Source organism: Pempheris klunzingeri, chromosome 12 (assembly GCF_042242105.1).
Source record: "Pempheris klunzingeri isolate RE-2024b chromosome 12, fPemKlu1.hap1, whole genome shotgun sequence".
Lineage (NCBI taxonomy): Eukaryota > Metazoa > Chordata > Actinopteri > Acropomatiformes > Pempheridae > Pempheris > Pempheris klunzingeri.
This window is the reverse complement of record NC_092023.1, coordinates 4781970-4801921: the sequence shown is the minus strand read 5'-3', so window position 1 is coordinate 4801921 and position 19952 is coordinate 4781970. Positions and strand designations below refer to the sequence as shown.

The 19952-nt window shown below is 43.0% G+C and overlaps 2 protein-coding genes across 4 annotated transcripts in view; both read left to right on the top strand.

The window, feature by feature from the left end:
- The window catches only part of slc25a16 (solute carrier family 25 member 16), a 391343-nt gene that overhangs the window by 311154 nt on the left and 60237 nt on the right, over positions 1–19952 (top strand). The gene's annotated exons all lie outside the window — the stretch shown is intronic.
- golga7bb (golgin A7 family, member Bb) lies at positions 7095–19516 on the top strand. Its single transcript, XM_070841399.1, has 5 exons — positions 7095–7106; positions 12386–12511; positions 13282–13434; positions 17944–18045; positions 19430–19516. Exons 1-5 carry the CDS (start codon positions 7095–7097, stop codon positions 19514–19516), a joined length of 480 nt encoding a protein of 159 aa, XP_070697500.1.

Here is a 19952-nt window from a genome sequence, read left to right as displayed (position 1 = left end):
ACAAAGCACTTATTTTAGTTCTTATGGCTCAAATCAAACAGCACTGAAAATAGTGTGTCTTACTAGAAAAAAGAGAGAGGAACAAAAAAGTGTAGAGCAGCAGAGCAGCACCTGAGTTAATGTTTTTATGACGAGTTAACTCATTGATTATTCATAAATATATTTCCACTGCAATAGGAACTATTTTTAAAGGGAAAAATCCTCTCATGCCTTAGTAATAAGTTTTATTTTGGGGACTTTTTTTTTTTTACAAGACACAGTAGCAGGCGCTAAGGTGAGTGAAACCATGGCAACAACCCAGACATATACGTATGTAAGTGTGCTTTGAGTTCCACTAGCTCAATGGGAAGCTATGTGCGTCTCAGTGCACCAGCAGGCTGGATTTTCTCTCCTATAAAAGCCTTTCCACATGTGTCCATCTCAAACCTGCAGGAGCTGAGAGACCTGCCGACCATTTTACAGAGCTGTTTTCTGAGGAAAGTCACAAGAGAATATAAAAGTCTCACCATCTCTGCATGCATATATTGGGGTCATCGTTTAATTGGAACCTTAAGTGCGAAAAGGAGCCCTGTAGATTCAGCGTCTGACCGAACTTTAAGCTTGTTTATGAATCTATCTTCACGCTTGTACAAAGCTCCAGATTAAAGCTGGATAAACATAGGCACCGAATAACGGTGTGCCAAGACTTGCATGTTATCATTGTGACTGTGTTTCAGCGGGGAGGGACAGCTATTCTCTTTGTGTGTATCTTTAAACAAAGCTGAATGTGTCTTTATATGGCCGTGCAGCAGTGTGCATATGAACGATCCAGGCAGGAATCTGTTGGCTCATCTAATTCCTCTCATCCCCTTCCCCCTGGCAGTGGGTATACTGAAGGGCCACAGTTGTCACCACAGCATACAGTGAGAATATTATTATTCAGTAAGACAGTGAAAAGCATGTGGACCATCACATTAATGGGATTGCAAGCATACAGTGGGTGCCATCTTATGATATATAGTACAGAGTCATAACCGTTTCACGTCATTTGTCATTATTAAAGCGAGAACGCCGAGTTTGTAAATCATGCTGTCACCGTGAACAACAGTAACACTTCTGTAATATTTTTATGCTCAGTTCATGACAAAAGGACTTAAAATCATGTCAGTTTCCCTCATAATCTACTCCTTTTACTCCTGCAAAATTTGCATAAAGTCGGTCCCTCCTAGAGCCGCAAACTGACAGGGGAATTTCATTTGTTGCATGTTATCATCCTTTTCACCACTAAATTAACAATATTGTCACTCACAAGGGGATTACGTGCGCACAAATTGCATCCTCTCTGCCTCTCTATATTTCTGTATCTGTCTTTTCCCCCTCCCCCCCATTTTTCTCCCTTTGCCTGTGATAGCTCTGAGGAACTAAATCCTGCCGATGTCTCTCCCTTGATCTGAAATTTATTAGAGGAAGATCTGTTTTGCCTCGGGCGCATCACTCTGCCATTCCAGTTGTCCTATTCAGATGCACTGTAATATTTTTAGCCTGGCTTGGGATAAATACATATTTCCATACTCTTGGAATAATAGGATGGTTTTGCCCCTTTTTTTTTTTTTTTTTTCACGTTTCAGCTGTTCTTAGAGAACAGTCATGAAAAGATTACAGTTTTTCCTTTTTTCCTCAGTCCTCTGACTGTGTTTTGTATGACATAATAGGAAACAAACAGAGATGGCGGCCTCTCAGGTTTGCCCATCTGCCTTGGGTGCAGCCGACTCTTTGTTATTCCTCAGTAAGAACAAACAAGCACTCAAATGCTCACTGTTTCGCTTTTATGTAACTCTTAAACACAGGTCTTCCTTCTCTCAGTGGGTGTCCTACAGCCCTTTCTCTTTCAAATGTCCTATAATTAGCCTCTTTCTTTCTTTCTTGCTCTTTAAACATCCTTTTCATCAACTCCTTTCTTTAACTCTTCTTTGCAGCTGTGAATGTCGCTTCTCAGAGCAGATTATTTTCCTCCCATCCCAATGGCTTCCTCTCATTTCTTCCTGTAATGACGTGTGGATCGAGGCGATGAAGCTGCTTTGACAGTGCTGTGTGCAAACCGAACCAATATCCCAGCTGGTATGCAACATTTAACCGGCCAGCACTGATATCAGACGTGAGAACATCCACTGGCTCTAAAATGAAAAGTTTTCAACTCAGATCTGATTCCTGCAGAACCAGACCGACTGTTGACAGGCCACACAGACACACAAACACACATGAAATAATTCAGTCTGCACTCGTGAAGGATGTGGGGCAGACAGTTTGAAATGCAGACTCACTGAAAAAGATGACTTGTGGAGTTTTATGTAGTTCAACTTTAGTATCCAAAATGTTGGAAGGCATTTGAGGAGATGTTTATTTGCTTTTAAAGATTCCAAGTTAATATATTTTTTTGGTTTGAGAGTTCTCATTTCCTGTCATGTTGGAAGAGAACAAGATCTCTTTCAGTGTGCTCCTCTGACAGTATCTGTGTATTTGTGTGTTAGAGAGATTCTCAACTTGTGGTTAAGTCAATAGGAGAAGGGTGTTTGCTATGGCACACTGCCCAGACATCTTGGAGATAGAAAACACGGCATGCATGAACACAAATCTCATGCATCACTCTCTTGTACAGGTAGCATGTGCATGCAAAGGTAGAAGTTGATGACACTATGAAACACATGCAAGCTGCATTACACAAACAAATCCGCTCCAGCGCTCAGATCTCACCAACAGAGGATAATTTAGACCTCTTGCTTTAGGAATGCAAACCTCCCAGGAAATATAATCTCTTTTTGAGCTCTGATTTGATTGCCAAGAAGAGGGACAGGTCAACATTCCAGGACGGCACAGTCACACACACACACGCACACACACACACACACACACACACACACACACACACACAAAAAGCCACAAATAAAGACAAGACTTTTCACGATGACAACCAAACACACAAACAAACAACAGATTTCTGCTGTTTTGGGAAATGTCAGAGATCACAACATTCATTTCTGAAAATCGAATCAGAAAACTTAACCCTCTTGTGTACACGAGAACAAACAAACACACACACACACACACACAAAGATACATTCACACGGACATATTGGAGGTGCAGGGTCATTCAAACTGTGGGTGACCACCAGCCGTCCCAGTGTCTCCTCTCTGTTCCTTGTAAAAGGCCAAAATACCTGGGATCTGTTGTTCGGCATCATCACAAACAACCAGAACAAAACCAGTACTGACAGTTAACAGGAATATAATAGTTTCAAATGTTAATGTGGGTTTTTTTATGAGGGTTTCCTGCTCACAAACACACAAACCAAAGTCTAAAACCTCATGTAATAAAAACTTATTGTAATTTTTGTTGGTTTTTTGTGAAAAAAGACAATGGTTATAATTACCACCGTGTTAGTTGTATTTTCCAGGTCAGAGATGATAAAATCAGCACAGGTGATGATACGACTGTCCTGCTAAACAAGTCAAAACCAAGTTTACCAAGAAACCCTGACAAAGTGCTTTGTTCTACCTCAACACTGCAACTCTACGGACATGAGAGCAGAGAAACCGCAGCAATAGTGGTTTCTGTAGTTCCTTTTTTCTTTTCATTGCAGGGTCAGTATCACCATCTTCAACATTTTACAGCCCAAGCTTCAAATACAAACTGGCAGTTTTGGAGTAAAGCGGAAACCAAGAATGTTTTGCTGAAATAAATATTTCATGAAGTTTGAAATATGAAAAAGGCTATTTGGTTGTGTGAGTGTGTGTGTGTGAGTGTGTGTGCACGCTATGGGTTATTATGATAATTTAAAGCTGCGGCAAAGTTATAATTTTATGCTGAAGTGCGGATTCAGACACACTGGAAGTCCAGAATGAGATGTAATATGATGGCATCTTATTTCATTACATTCTCAATATGAGTAGGAATGCATATGTTCAGCCATGATAGAAGTTTGAATATAACAACCCAGTAATTTTCTTCAGTCCGCTCACATCCGCTGGTAACCCAAAAGACAATAAACCCCCAAACCAGGACTCAATATCTCTGGTCTTGTGACCAAGTGTAAATATCTGACAACCTTACACACTAGACCGATCTGTTGAGTGCCAGAGGTTCAAGATGGATGAGGTTTTTGTTGCAGAGTCTTTGGTATAGTTCTTATAGTGCATTATTTGTCCACCGGCAGCCTGTTTTGCAGCACTGAGTTGCCCAGAGAAGGCTTGGTGGGGTAAGTAGTAGTAGGATACTATGCCCTCTCCACCTTGGATGTTGTTTGGCTGCTTCCATGCAGATGAAGTTGGCCAAGGAGAGAATCTCAGCATGAAGGGTTCAATCATTCTAACACAGGCCGGGGATCTTCTCATCATTTCCGCCCCTGCAAACGCTGACCCTTCATGTTTTTGTTTGTAAAAACAACTCAGTCAAAGGCTGACAAAGCTTCTTCGACCACAAAGAAGGATGTAGCTTACCGTCTGGGGTTGGAGGAGAAGACAATTTTTGGACCACCTTTTCCAGGGCCTTCCCTGCCCGGGGTGAGCAGTGTGGGGTTGCTCAGATGCAATAGAAGCTGCCAAGTAATCTCAACAACCATCTCTCCATTGCCACCTGAGCGCATGGTTTGGCTCGGCTCTCCTAGCCACATCCTTGGCCTCTACCTGCCGACATTCCCTCTCACCACAGGGCCTTGGGGTGTTGGGTGGAGAAAGGGGCTTGTGCAAGGAAAGGATTACAGTTAGGGTGTTGGTGCGCAGTCCTCACTGAGCCAGACAGACCTCCAGTGAGGAGCTCGTGACGACCTTCGTCTGGCTGGAGCTGCAGGGGACTGTTGGTGGTCTGGTCTGCTGGACTCCACCTGTGCCTGTCCTCAACTGAAGATTTCAGTTCAGGCTTTATTCCCCCAGCAATCAAACCTCCCAGGGTTTCCCCACATGGCAGTGGAGCAGTGGTTGGTGGAACACCTGTAGGGGCCACTCCAGCTCTGAGAGCCCCAACTGGTTCTACTGAAACAGATCTACTTTTAACCATCACAGAAATTTCCTAGTCTTTTTCAACTTAAACCATGATCTTCCTCGCTCTAACCAAGTACTTTTCATGCCATAATCTACCCAAACCTTAACCTAGTGGTGACGGATCAGAAAATGCTCATATTAAACATTTTAGTAGTGTCTTTGGAGGCCATCGACCAAAGACGTTGTCCTGTTGATTGGGGCGTGAGATCAGTCCACATTCATGTTGGTCTTTTTGGAAAGAAATGACTGGACATTTGTTGTTGATTTCAGGATCCACTAGTGGTAAGAATCTGAACTTACTGTTTAGCATCCAGCCAATGTTTATGTTGTGGCGTTAATGTGGGTCACAGGATAGGTAGATATTTTTAGTCTTACTGTATTGCGTTCCCCTTCCTACAAATTATGCATCCTATTCCTACAGATTTGAATAGGTTCCATAGGCTTAGGCTTACTGTATGCGACGTGGTGAGTGTGTATCACATGTGTGTGCGCATCTGACTGAAAGCCTCGAGGAGAGAATGCCAAATGGAGTACACACGCACTCGCCTCCATACAAAAACATGTGAATATAAATATACACACCCCAGAGGAATCTTTTCCAGTGTGTGATTAGATGTATATCTTTTCAAGCAATCTGGAGCTAACAGCAGGATCCTGGCAAATAATATTAGTTCCACATAATTTTCATTTTGTTAAAGCTCTTGCTTCTTATTTTTGGATTCTTTTTCCGTTCATAAGAGCTGGATGCTGCTGAGTTTCTGTGGATTTATTTGTGTGTTTACGTGCCTGCGTGTGCCTTTGAGTGTTCCTGCCAGAAATGTGATCTAAGCATACCTCGGGGAATGTGTATTGTAGCGACAGAGAAAGGGACTCAGCGAGTCATGACTCACGATGTCAAACAAAGTAAGAGAAAATAAGAGTTTTGCCCAAAAATAGCCTCATCAAAGTGACTTCGCTCCCCATCTTTCTTCCAAGTCATTTTTATCTAATCAAAAACATCTTCCTGTCCTTGGGTACGTCAGGAGCACACACACACACACACACACACACACAATCTTTTTATCTTGCTGCCACATTTGTAGGCATATATGTGAATTTGAGGTCAACTTCGTAAAAAATTCAAGCCAAGTAAGACCTTGATCTGTTCATGAACTGGAAGAATTTGGTATCCATGAAAGGAAAAAAAAAGTAGCAATATAGTACACTGAAGAGGGCTCTTAAATGTTTAATACGAGCACTTCCTAATGGTGCATTAAGCATATGGGCAACAGTATGAGTCACTGCAGCATGACCACTTCGCACCAGAGCCAACCTGCCTTGAAAGGATGTTGGCTACAGTAAACACCTACTGGATGACTTCACAGCACAGCAAAGCTTTGCCTAAATATTAAAACAGAAGCTAATTTGAATGAACTGGAGCCTCACTGCGTGCAGGCAGTAACAAGTGATTCATCCTCACGCTAATATTTCCCTGAGGACACACTGGTGGCTTCATAATGATCGCTGCATATCTCAGATTATCAGTCTAGTACTCTTAAAGTGTTGATACAACTCCTGCAGAAGTTCTAATAGCAGTGATAAAGCCCTGATATCCACAGAACAGACTCCTGTGTGTGTATATTATCAGAACATTTCTTTATTTCTACACCTGTTTCACTGAAGTAATGTGAGTTGGACTCGACTGGTCGCAAATGGAAACGGAAACCAACCAAGGCACTTTATTTGAATTATTCATAATCAATGAAATTATTAATATCCCACAAGAAGAAACGTGGAGGCTTGAAAAAAAAAAAAAAAATCTTCTCATTTGCGTTTGAAAGTCTGACCTTGAGCACCGAATCTGAGAGCAAATTATTCGCGGTTTTCTGCATTAACAGACCTCCTTATATAATTAGCATATCTGCCCCTCCGCATCCCGCGATAACACTCGCAGGCGCCTGCCCGCCCGCCCGCGCGCGCGCGGCCACCCACGTGCACGCGCCTGCAGCCTCCAGCTCTACAGACGGCTTGTCCCGCACAGCACGAGCACAAACGGCTACCGATTTCAGCACGGGACAGATCCTGCACCCTCTCACTGCAACATGGCGACAGAGGTAAGAGATCCAGCCCTCACGCTGAATTTTCTTTTATTATTTCATGAACAAAACCTGAAAAAAAAAAAAAAAATGATGCAGCACCTCCTTGTTGTTGTTTTCTTTTTAGAAATGCAGCTTGAGTAACGCAGTCTCGCAAACTGAATGTCTTGCTTGCAGTGCCTAAGATTTCTTTGGCTTTTCGAGGATGGCTGCTGAGCACATCCTTCCATGTAATCACACCAGCCGGCTGGACTTGGCTTTTTATGAATCTGAGTAGCAAGGAGTCATGCTGCCTTATCGTTTTAAATATTTCACGTCCAGGAGCTTCAATTTCACTCACTTTCATCACTGTTTATGAGCTCTGTCATTGCAGGCAGATCTCATCAGATACAGAACAGAGTTTTTTTTTTTTTTTTTTCGTTTCTTTTGAGCCTTCATAGTTTGATCATTCAGGTGGAGCACAGCGAGCAGACTCAAAGCATCGGAGACTGATGAGAGTGGTGATGATGCTGATGGAGCAGTCAGCACCATGGACAGGGACAGCCTCTCTCCCCGTCTCCTCCTTTGTCAAACTGTTCAATTAGCTTGACAAGGCTTTGTCCTCGCATTTTAAATGAGCCACGCATTCACACCGCTGTCCATGCTCACATCTGCGGTGTCGGACTCTCTTCGTGCCTGTGATAAATGTCTTTAACATGAGTGTCAACTCTGCACAGCACTGGGCACAAGGTGCAGGGAGCCCATGACAGAAATGCCAGGTATTGTTTCAGGCAGTGGCACACAGAACAACTAGTTACTTCAAGCAGCATCAACAGCACTTGCTGATGTATTTTTAGCCTTAGTAATGCCTGGAAGCTCTCAGGCCAACAGCACGTCTTCCTCTCTCCCTCTGCGTGTCCTTGGTGATGTCACCACAATGCTGAAGACAGAGCTGCCTTAGTTATCATAATAATGATCTCACTAGAGGAGACAGCCATTACTTTGGTGCAACTTCTGGAAAGCTTACACTCAAGCATGCAATATGTGCTGGAATGCAAGTTTGCATGCATATGTGTGTGTTCATATGTGTGTGGGTGTTTATATGTATATATATATATATATATATATATATATATATATGTATATATATATATATACCTAAAAGCATGCAATTTATGAGTGAGTGAAGTTGTTATTCAAGTGGTGCTGCAGGTAAAGGTGCAGGGAGCTGTAAGCTGGGCAGGATTCATGATTGTGTTTTTTTGTTTTTTTCCCTGAGCCTGCAAGACATTGGCAGAGTGGCCCTGATTTCCTCTGGTGGTCTGCCAGTATCCCTGTCCAAGCCCCATCAATTATACACACACATACACAGCCATGCATACAAACACAACATGCACATGCACACAAACACATACAGTGTGTGGAACCGGGACAGATTTAACGTCCAAGGCCTATAAATTATCCATGGCATATTTAATGTGAACAGGCTGATGCAGTTTGTAGCCATCAGTGATTGGACTTTGAGATGAGCAGCACAGTTTATTCCTACCCATGCTTTTATCCGTCTGCCTCTCTCTCGCTCTCCTTCCCTGTCTTATTTTATAGTAGAACTCATTCTATGACATTTATTGTATGCCAAGTCAGCAAATGACCACGTTAAATGATTGAGTAACAATCAGCTCATACTGCTGACTGTTTTTGCTGCATGGATGGTTTCTGGATCCATGAAGCCCACTACTGCCAGATCCCCCTCTCAGTCTGTAGGCTACGCCTGGCTCGAGCATTACGTTGTTGACGAATAATGTGTCGAAGCGCAGTAATCATCTCAGAGGCTGGCGCAGGCTCAGCTCTCAACTCAAACAATGCTCCACCTTTATCCAATTTCCTCTTCCAGCTTTGCTCCCACAGTCACTGATCTTCCACCTAGATGTCATGGAAATTTGACTGTTTTGTCAACACTGTCTAAACTTCAATGATTTATAGACCTCTGGCTAGCCCAACTTGGCAGTAAACATGAAAAGTTCGGCTCCCAATGGCAGAAAACCAGTTATAGTACAAAGAGATGAAAAGAGAGAGCTGACAGTAAGAAAAATGCTGAGAGAGCTGTGAGACCAGAATGAACCGTCTGAGTCTGAGTGCATTTACTGTGCGCACTGTAATTGTGTGTGTGCCCTTTGCGTTGCCTGCCCACTGGCAGCACTCACCCATACTGTCGCTACGTGTTCCTTGAGTCCGAATGACTAAACTAGGAAACATGTCATGGCAGTGAGAGTCACACAGAGTCACAGATTCAGGCTGGAGGAAAGAAATGGGAGGCGGGTATCAGAGTAGAAATAAAAGGACATGACAGCCAAAATGTGTTAAAAGTGGTATTTTTCATTTTAGCAACATCTGTCATCACAAGGGGTCACTGATACATTATGTAATCTTTTAATTTTGATTCAAATGAACATAGAGTAGTTTGGTTCTTCGCCTTTTATTCGTCTGCTCAGCCAGCGGCTATTTACACTCATGAAATATGAAATTCATAATTTTTTGTGCACCAGTGGAATTTCCCCGGGAAAGTCTCTCCTGATTAAAGCTTTTAATAAACTGTGTATAGGTTGAATTTCTGTTATGTCGTACTAATTGGTAACGAAACTGTTTGTGGATTTACAATTTATTAGATTGTTTAAATTCACGTGCGTCGTTGCCTTACTCTTACAATCAGACACGTGTTTAGTTTCTTTCTCTATCTTTTCTTTGGTTGATGCAATATGTGTTTATAAGCCTGTTAACTGGCGATCCTCTTACTTTAACTTATCTTCACTGTGTTCTTTCACCCCTGTGTTTAATCAATGTGCAAACAAATGTAAACTGATCTAAAAGTGTTCAGTATGTGAGTGGAAAGAGACGGCAGACAGTGCAGCACGAAGCAGACCTTCTTAATAGAGTCCCGTGTGATCAGTGTGACACTTTAACATTGCTGTCTGCTTGTCTACTATATTTGGACACAGTAATAGACTGGATTTGAACCCTGATCTCCCACGCTGGAAAGTAAATATCAGCAGTCTGCCAACAGAAAACATTTATCTTAAAGGATTAAATGAACACAGATAAGGCCACTCTGCCAGGACCATCAACAACATGAGACAAAGGAAATATGTCATGACGTCCTCTAGTATCAAATCAAATTGGCTGCTGAAGGTCTTTAGCAGTTGTCAGTAAGTTGTAGCATCCTGCTTTTAAGGATGAGGTTGGAGAGAGTGGTCGTTGCTGAAGTGCAGTCGACCTGCAGAGTGCAGAGAAGCACATATTTGATTTGGAGGAAGCATAACAAGGCAATTTACAGGCAAGGACCATTAAATGTGATGTTAAAACCAGCCCTCGGCTTTATGTAGATGTTATGTGTCTGCCTCGGTCTCTGCATGTTGTGTGTCCGTGAGACAAAACGTGTGTGACCTGCCGTAAACGTTGTCAATCAAAGCCTAATAGCTCCTTAAGACATAAAGATGTTAACAAAGTGAAGCGTGCAGCCTCTCACTTGGCGCTGAGTGCTGCTCCAAACTGTTCATCTGGTGTCAGATGTATCAGTTTTGGCCTTTAACCATGACAACCCCCATCAGGCCAATCAATTTTAAACTGGAACAAGAGTTTACAAGTTAATTAAAATCAAGTGTGGAGGAGTTATCCTTGGAGAAATTAATGGCCCCAGTGTTTGATTGGTGGCCTCAGAGACACATGACACCTGCCTGCTCTGCTCAGCTCAGCTCAGCTGTGAGCTTCATGTAGCACAGAGATGTAAAGCAGAGGTCAGTAGGTCACCGACAGGCCTAAACACGCCGTGACGTCCCACTGGCCTGAATGCAGTGCATGTGATGGTGTAAGGCAAGCTGGCGGGTTTCACTCACATGCTTCTGGCTTGGACGCCTCCCAGAACCTTCTTTCTTCCTCTCTTTCCTTCTTACTTCTCCTCCTCTTTTTTTCCTTACGTATTTACGTATCAGTCTCCCTCTTACGCAACGCATTTTTGCATGTATATATGTGGACTCACACACACACACACTTGCAAGGACCTGTATAATCTTAATGAACCTACCTCTTGGCCAACTGATTCTAACTTAGATAAATGATGCTCAATCGTGTGCTGATAATTGCTTCTATTAATAGAGTGACTTGTTGTTCATCACGATGCCCTGAAGATAGTGCTGGGAGAGGCGGGGGGGGGGGGCTGTGTTTGCGAGACAGAGGAGGCATAAAGAAGGATATTAAAAGCTCTGGCAGACAGAAAGATCTAGTGGCTGTGAGACAATTTTGGCTTTCAGCTGACGAAAATAGCATTTTGGATACTATTCCTGGTTGTGAGTGATATACCCTATATAGGGATGAAGGACTCACACTGTACTATGTCTGCTTACATGGAAATGACTATTCTTGGCTCATACATGCAAGCAAAAACAGAGGGAGACAGAGAAAGAGGACAGGCGGACAAAAACCAGAGAAAGTTACCCGAGCTGGTGCAACATGCTGCCACTCAGACTCTGAAATGCAAACATCATGCTTCTCTGTTTCTCACCCACTTTTTACTCATCCCTTGCCCTCCCTCCATGCGCCTACTGTATCTCTAATTGCCATCCTCTTGAGGGGAGTAATTTAGATCAGCAGGGGACAAGTTACACTGGCCCATTTGCTTGCTGCTGTATGCTTCTCAAGGGAACGACTGTTTGGGTGTAAAACACAGCGCTCAACGCCAAAGTGCTGTAAAGGAGAGTCTTTCAAAGTGTTCGTTAGTGCAGCAGTTGAGCCAGTTGATGCAGAAGGAATGCAGTGAGAGTGCTTACTAAGCCTGCAATGCTGTTGATGTAGTAACATAATACGATTCCCTCACTGTGTGTAGCCCTATGGCACCTGTGTTGTCAGGCAAAAATACAACTCCTTGCTGGCAAGGAATATTGGGTAGCTTTATGTAAATATTGTATGGGCCTTGTTATTGAGAAGTACTGTCGACAAGTTGATTTCCAGCTAGAAAGTTTTGACAAAGAAATAGGCCTGACTGTACACTGAAAGCCTTCTTACACACACACACACACACCCTTTTTTGCATCTCACTTGTCATGATAGACTGTACACTAAGTCACCACCATCTCCTGCGTAAGAGGAACAAAAAAGTTCAGAACTTTAAATCAGTGTGTTTTTGTTTTTTTTATTGTCTGATTGGAAATTTCTGTTAATAGAATTTAAATTCTTCATATGTGGTGTGGAGAACACAGACACGTTAATATAAATGTAATTTGGAGCAGAAATTAAAATGTGTGCCGTTTCCCTGTTTGTGTGCGTAGTTCCATAACCTTCAGGAGCTGAGGCACAATGCATCGCTGGTAACGAAGGTGTTTATACAGAGAGACTACAGCGAAGGAACGGTGTGCCGGTTCCTCACCAAGTTCCCCTCAGAGCTGGACAACAGGGTGAGCACAAATACACACACACACACTCACATATACACATCCAGGCAGCTCTGATATGTTGGCAAAGCCCCCATAACAACACCCATAATTCAGCTTAAGATCACCACAGTGGTCCATCCTGGGTGATAGCATGCATGTGAATGATGGACATAACCTAATGCTCACAGTTATACATTAACTTGAGTCATATAGGATAGATTATAAACTCATCATAGCAGCTACTCCTGCAACGTTAATCCTTAAAAATACCGAACATTAAACATAATTAAAAAGCGTTATTACATTGCAAGATGCACTCTCCACCCCATCCACAGATGGATATAAGCGTTAGCAGCACGACCTCTAATATCCTGCAGTTCTAACTCTGCAGACAAAAGCAGAATAAAAGGGTCACGGCTGTATTGAAAGTCTTCTGTCCGTGCTCAGAAGGAAGGTAAAGCTAAAGAAGAGGGCCTAATGCTTTCATTTTCACATTTTGTACTTACTTTGGGGACTGGGAGAGAATGTGTCTATTTATTTGAGGTACAACACACAGGCTGTCGCTGTGAAAGGACCATTAGAAAACATTTTGTTTTAGATCTGTGTCGCTACCCATTGCTGTCACAACACCGAGTAATTTTTCATCTTGGCCTCGTGTTTCTTCACACTCTCAAAGTGAGGTCTGCGCTCGCTTCCACTGTTATGCCTGAAAGCTATTCACTCCTGCAGTCCTCGTGGTGTGTGCATGCCTCCATTTTTCTACCTTGATGTTTGTTTGTGTCTGCAAGTAGATTGAGCGAACGTTGCTCGAGGAGACGGTGAAGACCCTAAATTCTTATTATGTGGAGGCCGAAAAAATTGGAGGTCAGTCGTACCTGGAAGGATGTCTGGCTTGTGCAACAGCTTATATCATCTTCCTGTGCATGGAGACACGCTATGAGAAGGTAATACATCTGTGCGCACCTAAATGCTAACAAACACAAAAGCCATATACAACGTGTGGACAAGAAAGAGCATTTACCCGTTCAAAGGGGTTTTACAAAGATGGAGAATGTGAGAAATATACTTACTTGTTTTCTTTGTTTTCTCTGAGATTTCACCGCTCATGTTTCTGTTGTTTAGGAATTCTATGTAGCTGCTTCAGTGTCAGTATTGTTCTCGCTGCCTCACTGTCACATCGTGATGCTTGTTAGGGCACTTGAATAGAACAGAGCCATCGTTAATGTAATTAACCTGTTTTTCCTACTATGACAAGTCAAAATGTCCGTTGTGAAAAAGGCTTATTTCTGTCTGGCTCTAACTCCATACTTAACTAGCAGACATGAAAGTGGCATCAATCTTTTGATCTTCTCTCATAAAGAAAACAAATTTCCCCAAAATGTTTAATTATTCCTTTAAAGCCTCCACAGCTTTTATAACTTTAACAGTTCCTTAGAGCACACCGAGCTTGACTTTTAATAGAGCTTGTTTTGGTACGGTTACCCAGTGTTTTATTCTTTCTGACACTAAAGTAGACCTTCTGTAGGAAACTGGATCATTATCCCAGAGGCCAGATTTGTCCTAACACAGTCTCCTAGGACAACTTTGGCACATTATGGATCTTACAGCAAACCTGATGAAGCCTTAAGGGAAAAACGGCGTTGCAAAGGCCTATAGAGTCATAAGTGACTTTGGGTGAGAGGCAGTGTACATCCTGAAGACAAACAACCATTCACATGCACAGGCAATTTACCAGCCTTACCCTGTTAGATATCATGCAAATATCCTGCATGTCTTTGGACTGTGGGAGGAAACTGGACCGCATAGAAGAAACCACCTGCAGGCCCCGGCGGGAAGCAGGTTCAACCCCAGGGATGTGAGGTGGCAGTGCCAAGTGCTTACCCATTGTCCTGCCATTATAAATATTCAAACATTAAATGATTTAAATATTAAAGATATGAAAGTAATTGAATGGATCTGGATCCTATTTCAGGATTTTACTGAATATCTCAGCTCAACCATTATTCATGTACAGCTGGTTACTATAAACTCCATAGCCTGTCCGCAAAGCAGCGTCTCCCTCACATACGAAAGCTTTCCAACTGTGTGCTCTAATGTACAATGGCTCTCAGAGGTCAGAACATGCAGGGCAGAAGAGCCAAAAAACTGCAGATACGATCTCATTTTCTCAATATTCCCCTCAGCTGTCTGTCCACTAGCTATTAAAAACCTGCTCTAAGGCCCACACCTGTGCGTCGGTGGGCGAGGCATGGCATGCCAACTGCAACATGACATTTATCTTCAGCGCAACCAAGATGTCCATCTTTAGAAAGGGCAGGTGATTAAACCTCTACTTGTTGCTTCTTGCTCCACGAAACAAGAACACACACATACACAACACAATCGCATACACAGACACAGACACATACACGGTGAGTGTGATTAATCCCGTTGTGACTGTGTGGATACCTGCCAGTCTTTTAGATCAAACTGGAGTGGCGTGAAGTCCCAGCATGCCTCTCTGTTCTGATATCTGTCACCCACAACATTCATCTCCTTAGTCTTGTTGCGTTTTGTAAACATTTCTTTATCAAAGCAGCACAGAGGTACTGGGAGCTTGACCAAGAAGCACAAAAGGACTTATTGCTGTGTTGAAGCGAAGCAGAAATGGCCTGGACCGATGCTCCTTTCATCTCCCCGTCAGCTGGGTGCCGCTCCATTGAGATGCTGAGATGCTATCGGCCCCACAGGAGAGTTGTTTATTTACTTGTTTAACTTAATCATTTTGGCTGAATGACGTTATGATGGACGACGATCAAATATACCCACCCAAGAAGTCGATGCCGTTTGTGCGCGTTTGCGTGTGTGTGCTGATAAAGAGGCCACACACCAGCGAGCAAGGATCAGTGTGCAGATTCATTGGAGCACCTAGAGCCCTTGATGCTTATATCTCACCCCATCAAAAGACACTGATTGCTGCCAGCATGTCAGAACAGATACATGCACCCTCCATGTCCTGTTTTTTTTCTCTTCTATTATTCACAAGAATGTGACTGCACACATGGGACTCACTCAGACACATGTATACACACATATTTCCCTCCACTGCACTTGGTGACATAAACAGCTTTTGTTCTAGCAGACGAATGCAGACTTGTGTCATGCATCTGAAACAGACTGTAACACCTTTGCTTCTTAGGCGATACACGCAAAACTCACAAAGCTTTTCCCAGAAGGACCGTCACACACATGCCAGTACAGCAGAGGCACAGCTTGTATACTTGACTGTCATATTGTTACGCTGAAGAGGATTGAGCTGCCCTCAGAGCTTGCTAGCAGTGAAAGGATTGGCCTTTTCCCTGCACCACAATAAACCTATTAGTCAGGGCTCTGCTCTGTATGTCTCCGCTCCCCCTCCATGATGTTTGATTCTCTTTGATGTTGTGTTTAACAAAAGACACAGTTTATAAGAAATTTGTGGATATCCTGTCATTTTTCCAAGCCAAATACTGATTGCTTTCTGCTTAGGTATACTTGACATAGATCTGACTGATTTAAAGCAGCACAGTGGTGCAAACCACTGCTTTTTGATGGCTTCTTGAATGGCTTCTCACAGAGGAATTTCATGTCTTGTTTGCTCCCCATATTGTAACATTATCCAGACGTTTCATTGCAAAAGTCTCTTCTTCCTCTTCCAATAGGAGACAGAAAGAAGTATTCTTCTGTAGTTTAGTCTGCACTAGCAGGGGTCACAGTATTAGCAGCTGTGCCTGCAGCTGTAGCAGGCCTTTGACATCCCAGAGGAACACTGCTCAGTGTGCTGCTCAGTGTGTTGCTCAGTCTCTATTGTTTTAATCTCTCAAGGCTGAGTGCTGCAGTGACCTTTAGTTAACTTACAGAAGAGGATGTGAATCTGTCATGTTGAATAAATCAGTTAAGGAATCCAAATCCAAATGCTGTCACATCCCAATGCAGCATGCTTAAAAGGATAATTGACCTGAATCCTATTTTTGTACTTACATTATGCATTGACAGTGAGGCAACATTGCTAAAAAGAAGTGACTAGGAAAGAAACACAAGTGTTCAGAAAATCATAAAGGTTTTAAACAAATCCCTGGACTGACCAGACTTCAGTTTAGGTTTTGCCTCCACCAATAAAGTTTTCAATATTATTTCTCAACTGACTGTTTACAACTTATCTGATCCCCAGTTGGATCTCATTTTAGCAATGTCGCTGTGTTCTTAGCGATAAGATAAGAAGTAGTGAGTAGAAATGAATGCCAAAGACCAAAGTATTAAATAACCAGTGTTATACAATATGTAATGTTGTAATTTTGTGGCACGAATGTGTGTTGTTCTAGCACAGACAAGCAGATGTGCTAAAGATTCCTCCTTTTTACGAGTGATGACAGCTGTCTCAGCGTACATGAGGCCCAGTGGAGAGCAGATCAGCTGATTGACATGGTTAGGCAGAGTTTAGGAGAGGCATGGCACATCAGCATTGTTGATGTCCATGGAGGCATGGCTGAGGCTGAATAAGCTGCTCTAATGACGCCACTTAAACTAATGCCTGTCTATTTAGCATCATTGGCTGTCAGTCAGCCATCATTTGGTTGCTATCAGCAGCGAACTAGGACTACATCGCAGTGCTTAAACACTCCAGGTCAAGCTCCACTCCCGTCTCCAGGGTACACTGTGTGTAGCTGTAAAGCGCAGGAGAATGTATACAGGCATGCTTGTTTGATTTTGTGTGCCAAGGCATGTTCTGAACTTAGTGCTCAGCTTCACTCCACTGCTGCTCTGTGGTTTTTACACAGTTGATGCAATACTCACTTGCAAAACTGAGAAATAAATCCACTGCCAATGTAATCTAAATAAACTGTCCACCTCACATTGTAGAGTGTTTCCAAATTGCCCCGACAGTTAACCAAGGCATGACATTTAGCCTGAGAGAGCCATCTTTGAAATTAGGAACTAAAGCTTTCAAATGGAAAACTTCAAAAAGAGAAAAGCTCGGGCTCGTCAATTTTAGTAATTCAATTCATACAGCCTTGCTTGACATGAGTGGCTTGGAACTATGTATAAAAATAACTGCCGTACTTAGAGCATAATGGAATTACTTTGAGTTTAGATTATAATGTTCAGGAAAAATAAAGACGGGCAATGACTCTAGAGAGTCAGTATCATGTGCTCTATGCTAACTATGCGCAGAAGTACTGCAAACTCATTTCTTCCATTTTTCATTTTTTCCACTCAACACAACACGGGATGAGGTTAAAGCTGCTGCAGCCCTCTTTTAGCTACATGTGACACAGAGCGCGCTTCAAAAAAGTAATATTCAGGTAATGGGTCACCAGTTGGAAGGTCTGTTCAGATTATTTTATGCTTGTTGTTTTGGGTTTTCATCGTGCCTCCAATGGTTCTTATCAAATCTGGATTATCTCCAAATGTACCTCTGTCCTTTTCTATTCCAGGTGCTGAGGAAGATATCAAGCTACATCCAGGAACAGAATGAGAAGATCTATGCTCCTAGAGGTTTGCTGCTCACAGACCCCATAGAAAGAGGAATGAGGGTTGTATCCTTCACTCATCTTGCTGCTGCTCAAGTGTGAAACAAATAGATGAGGATTAAGGCCCAGACAGGAAGACTGACAAAGGGTCACAGTAGTTTAGAGGTTGGGGAAACTAGGCTGGCTTCCTAAGAGATTGTAACTGCTAGAAACATCTGGGTTGGACGCATGGATAAGAAATATCTCCTCTTCCTCATAAAATAACCATCAAGGTGTCCTTGACCAGGGAACTTAAATTCCAGCTGCTGCAGAGGAGCTGTACTATTGCCAACTACTGTTCCTAGGAGTACATTTGAAGCAGGGCAGAACTGAAAAAAGCATGCGCGCCCTGTCCAATGTCCTTTGAAAACAAAAGGTGAAAAGAACAAGGTGATGTGATGAATCAGCAGCACAAGTTGTACAGGTACATGTTTTATTTGCTTTAAGCCGTCCAGCCTCGTTTCAAATGTTTCTAACCCTCCACGTGGCTCATCTCATGTTCTTTTACAGTCCAGTTGCTACATTTTCAGATGTGACTCAGATGTGTGTCTCTGATCCCAGTGCAGTTAAAAGGCAGCAGGAGGGGGAGAATGTGTCCAGTAGACCATCACACAGGCCTGGCCCAGACTGGCTCAAAGAACAGGCTCCAAGTCGCAGGGCCAGCCTATTACCAACACTTATTAGTCAATACACTCCTATACAATATGGTCTCTGTTTGTGTCTTTGGAAAAATGAGGCCTCTAACATTGGATGTATCACTTTTTTCCTGTTTGCATGATCTCAATGCTATTTTTCATTATTGAGAGCCAATTTGAGTTGATGGATTCTTGCTTTAAAACTGGTCTCGCGGCATATCATACTGGGACCTATAAGACGAGGGTGCAGTTAAAGCCAAGTACAGGTAAAACGACTTCTGCCACGATTTTCCTGTCCCAGATAATGTCTTTGCTATGTGAGGTAAAACTCCTCGAGTAAGAGAATCCACACCTCCAGTTTGAGCGATATTGAGCCATATCTTGACCTTGTCATGAGCTCTTCCAGATGCTACAACCCCTTTTAAACACTTCAGATTTTATCGTAGCCAAAAACAAGATGTGATTGTATATTGAGCACCTTGGAGACACGTCTGACTTGAGAAATAAGCTAATCAATGAGAAAGCAACAGAAAATTTTTCACACCAGTCACTGATATCTCCAAGTAAAGAAATCTCATGAGTACACCACATCTGGGATACATTGATTGGGGATGTTAACCCAACATTAAGATGGCAACACTCTGGGAGTGTGAGAGCAGTACAGTAACCTGTAGATTATGAAAGTCTTTTAGTGTTTTAGCCTCCAGCGCCGTCTCAACCTTGTGTCTTAGTACTCTCTTTGTCATGATGATCCTTGACATTGTTCGTGTCCACAGCTGGAGATCAGTGTGTTTGAAGACCGGGGCTCGGGCAGCTCCAGTCCCAGCAGCAGCATGTCGTCGGCAGGCAGCAGCGCTCGGTGACTGGAGGGGCAGCGCCAGGCTTACGGGTACCACCACAGGGGCAGCGGCACTCTTACCAACATCCGCATGCTGAAACATGAGAGCACCAGGTTCTAAGACAAGCGGAGAGAAAAAGGCGAGGAGGTGTTCCGCAGCGTTCACACTCTCCCTGCCACCTGGAGAACAGGAGCTGGCTGACACAAACACACTGGATACTCAATAGAATAAACACAAGTGCAACAGAACCCACACTTAGGCAGTAGACACACGTACAAGCCAACATCCAGAGTGTCTGTGAGGGAATATTCTTCATTCTCCAACAGCTTTTAAAACTAAAATAATCACAAATTCTTTTTTCCATTCACTTTTCCTCTCATTCCATCACGTCTGTTTGCATGAGTCACACCATCTCTGTCGTGTAGCCGACTCAGCAGGCTTACCCTTGATTGGACTGGAC

Excerpts from the sequence above, each read along its gene's own strand:
- golga7bb (XM_070841399.1), top strand. Across the intron at positions 13,435-17,943 it reads TGGAGACACGCTATGAGAAG|GTGCTGAGGAAGATATCAAG; the intron begins GTAATACATCTG and ends TTTCTATTCCAG. Across the intron at positions 18,046-19,429 it reads TAGAAAGAGGAATGAGGGTT|CTGGAGATCAGTGTGTTTGA; the intron begins GTATCCTTCACT and ends TCGTGTCCACAG.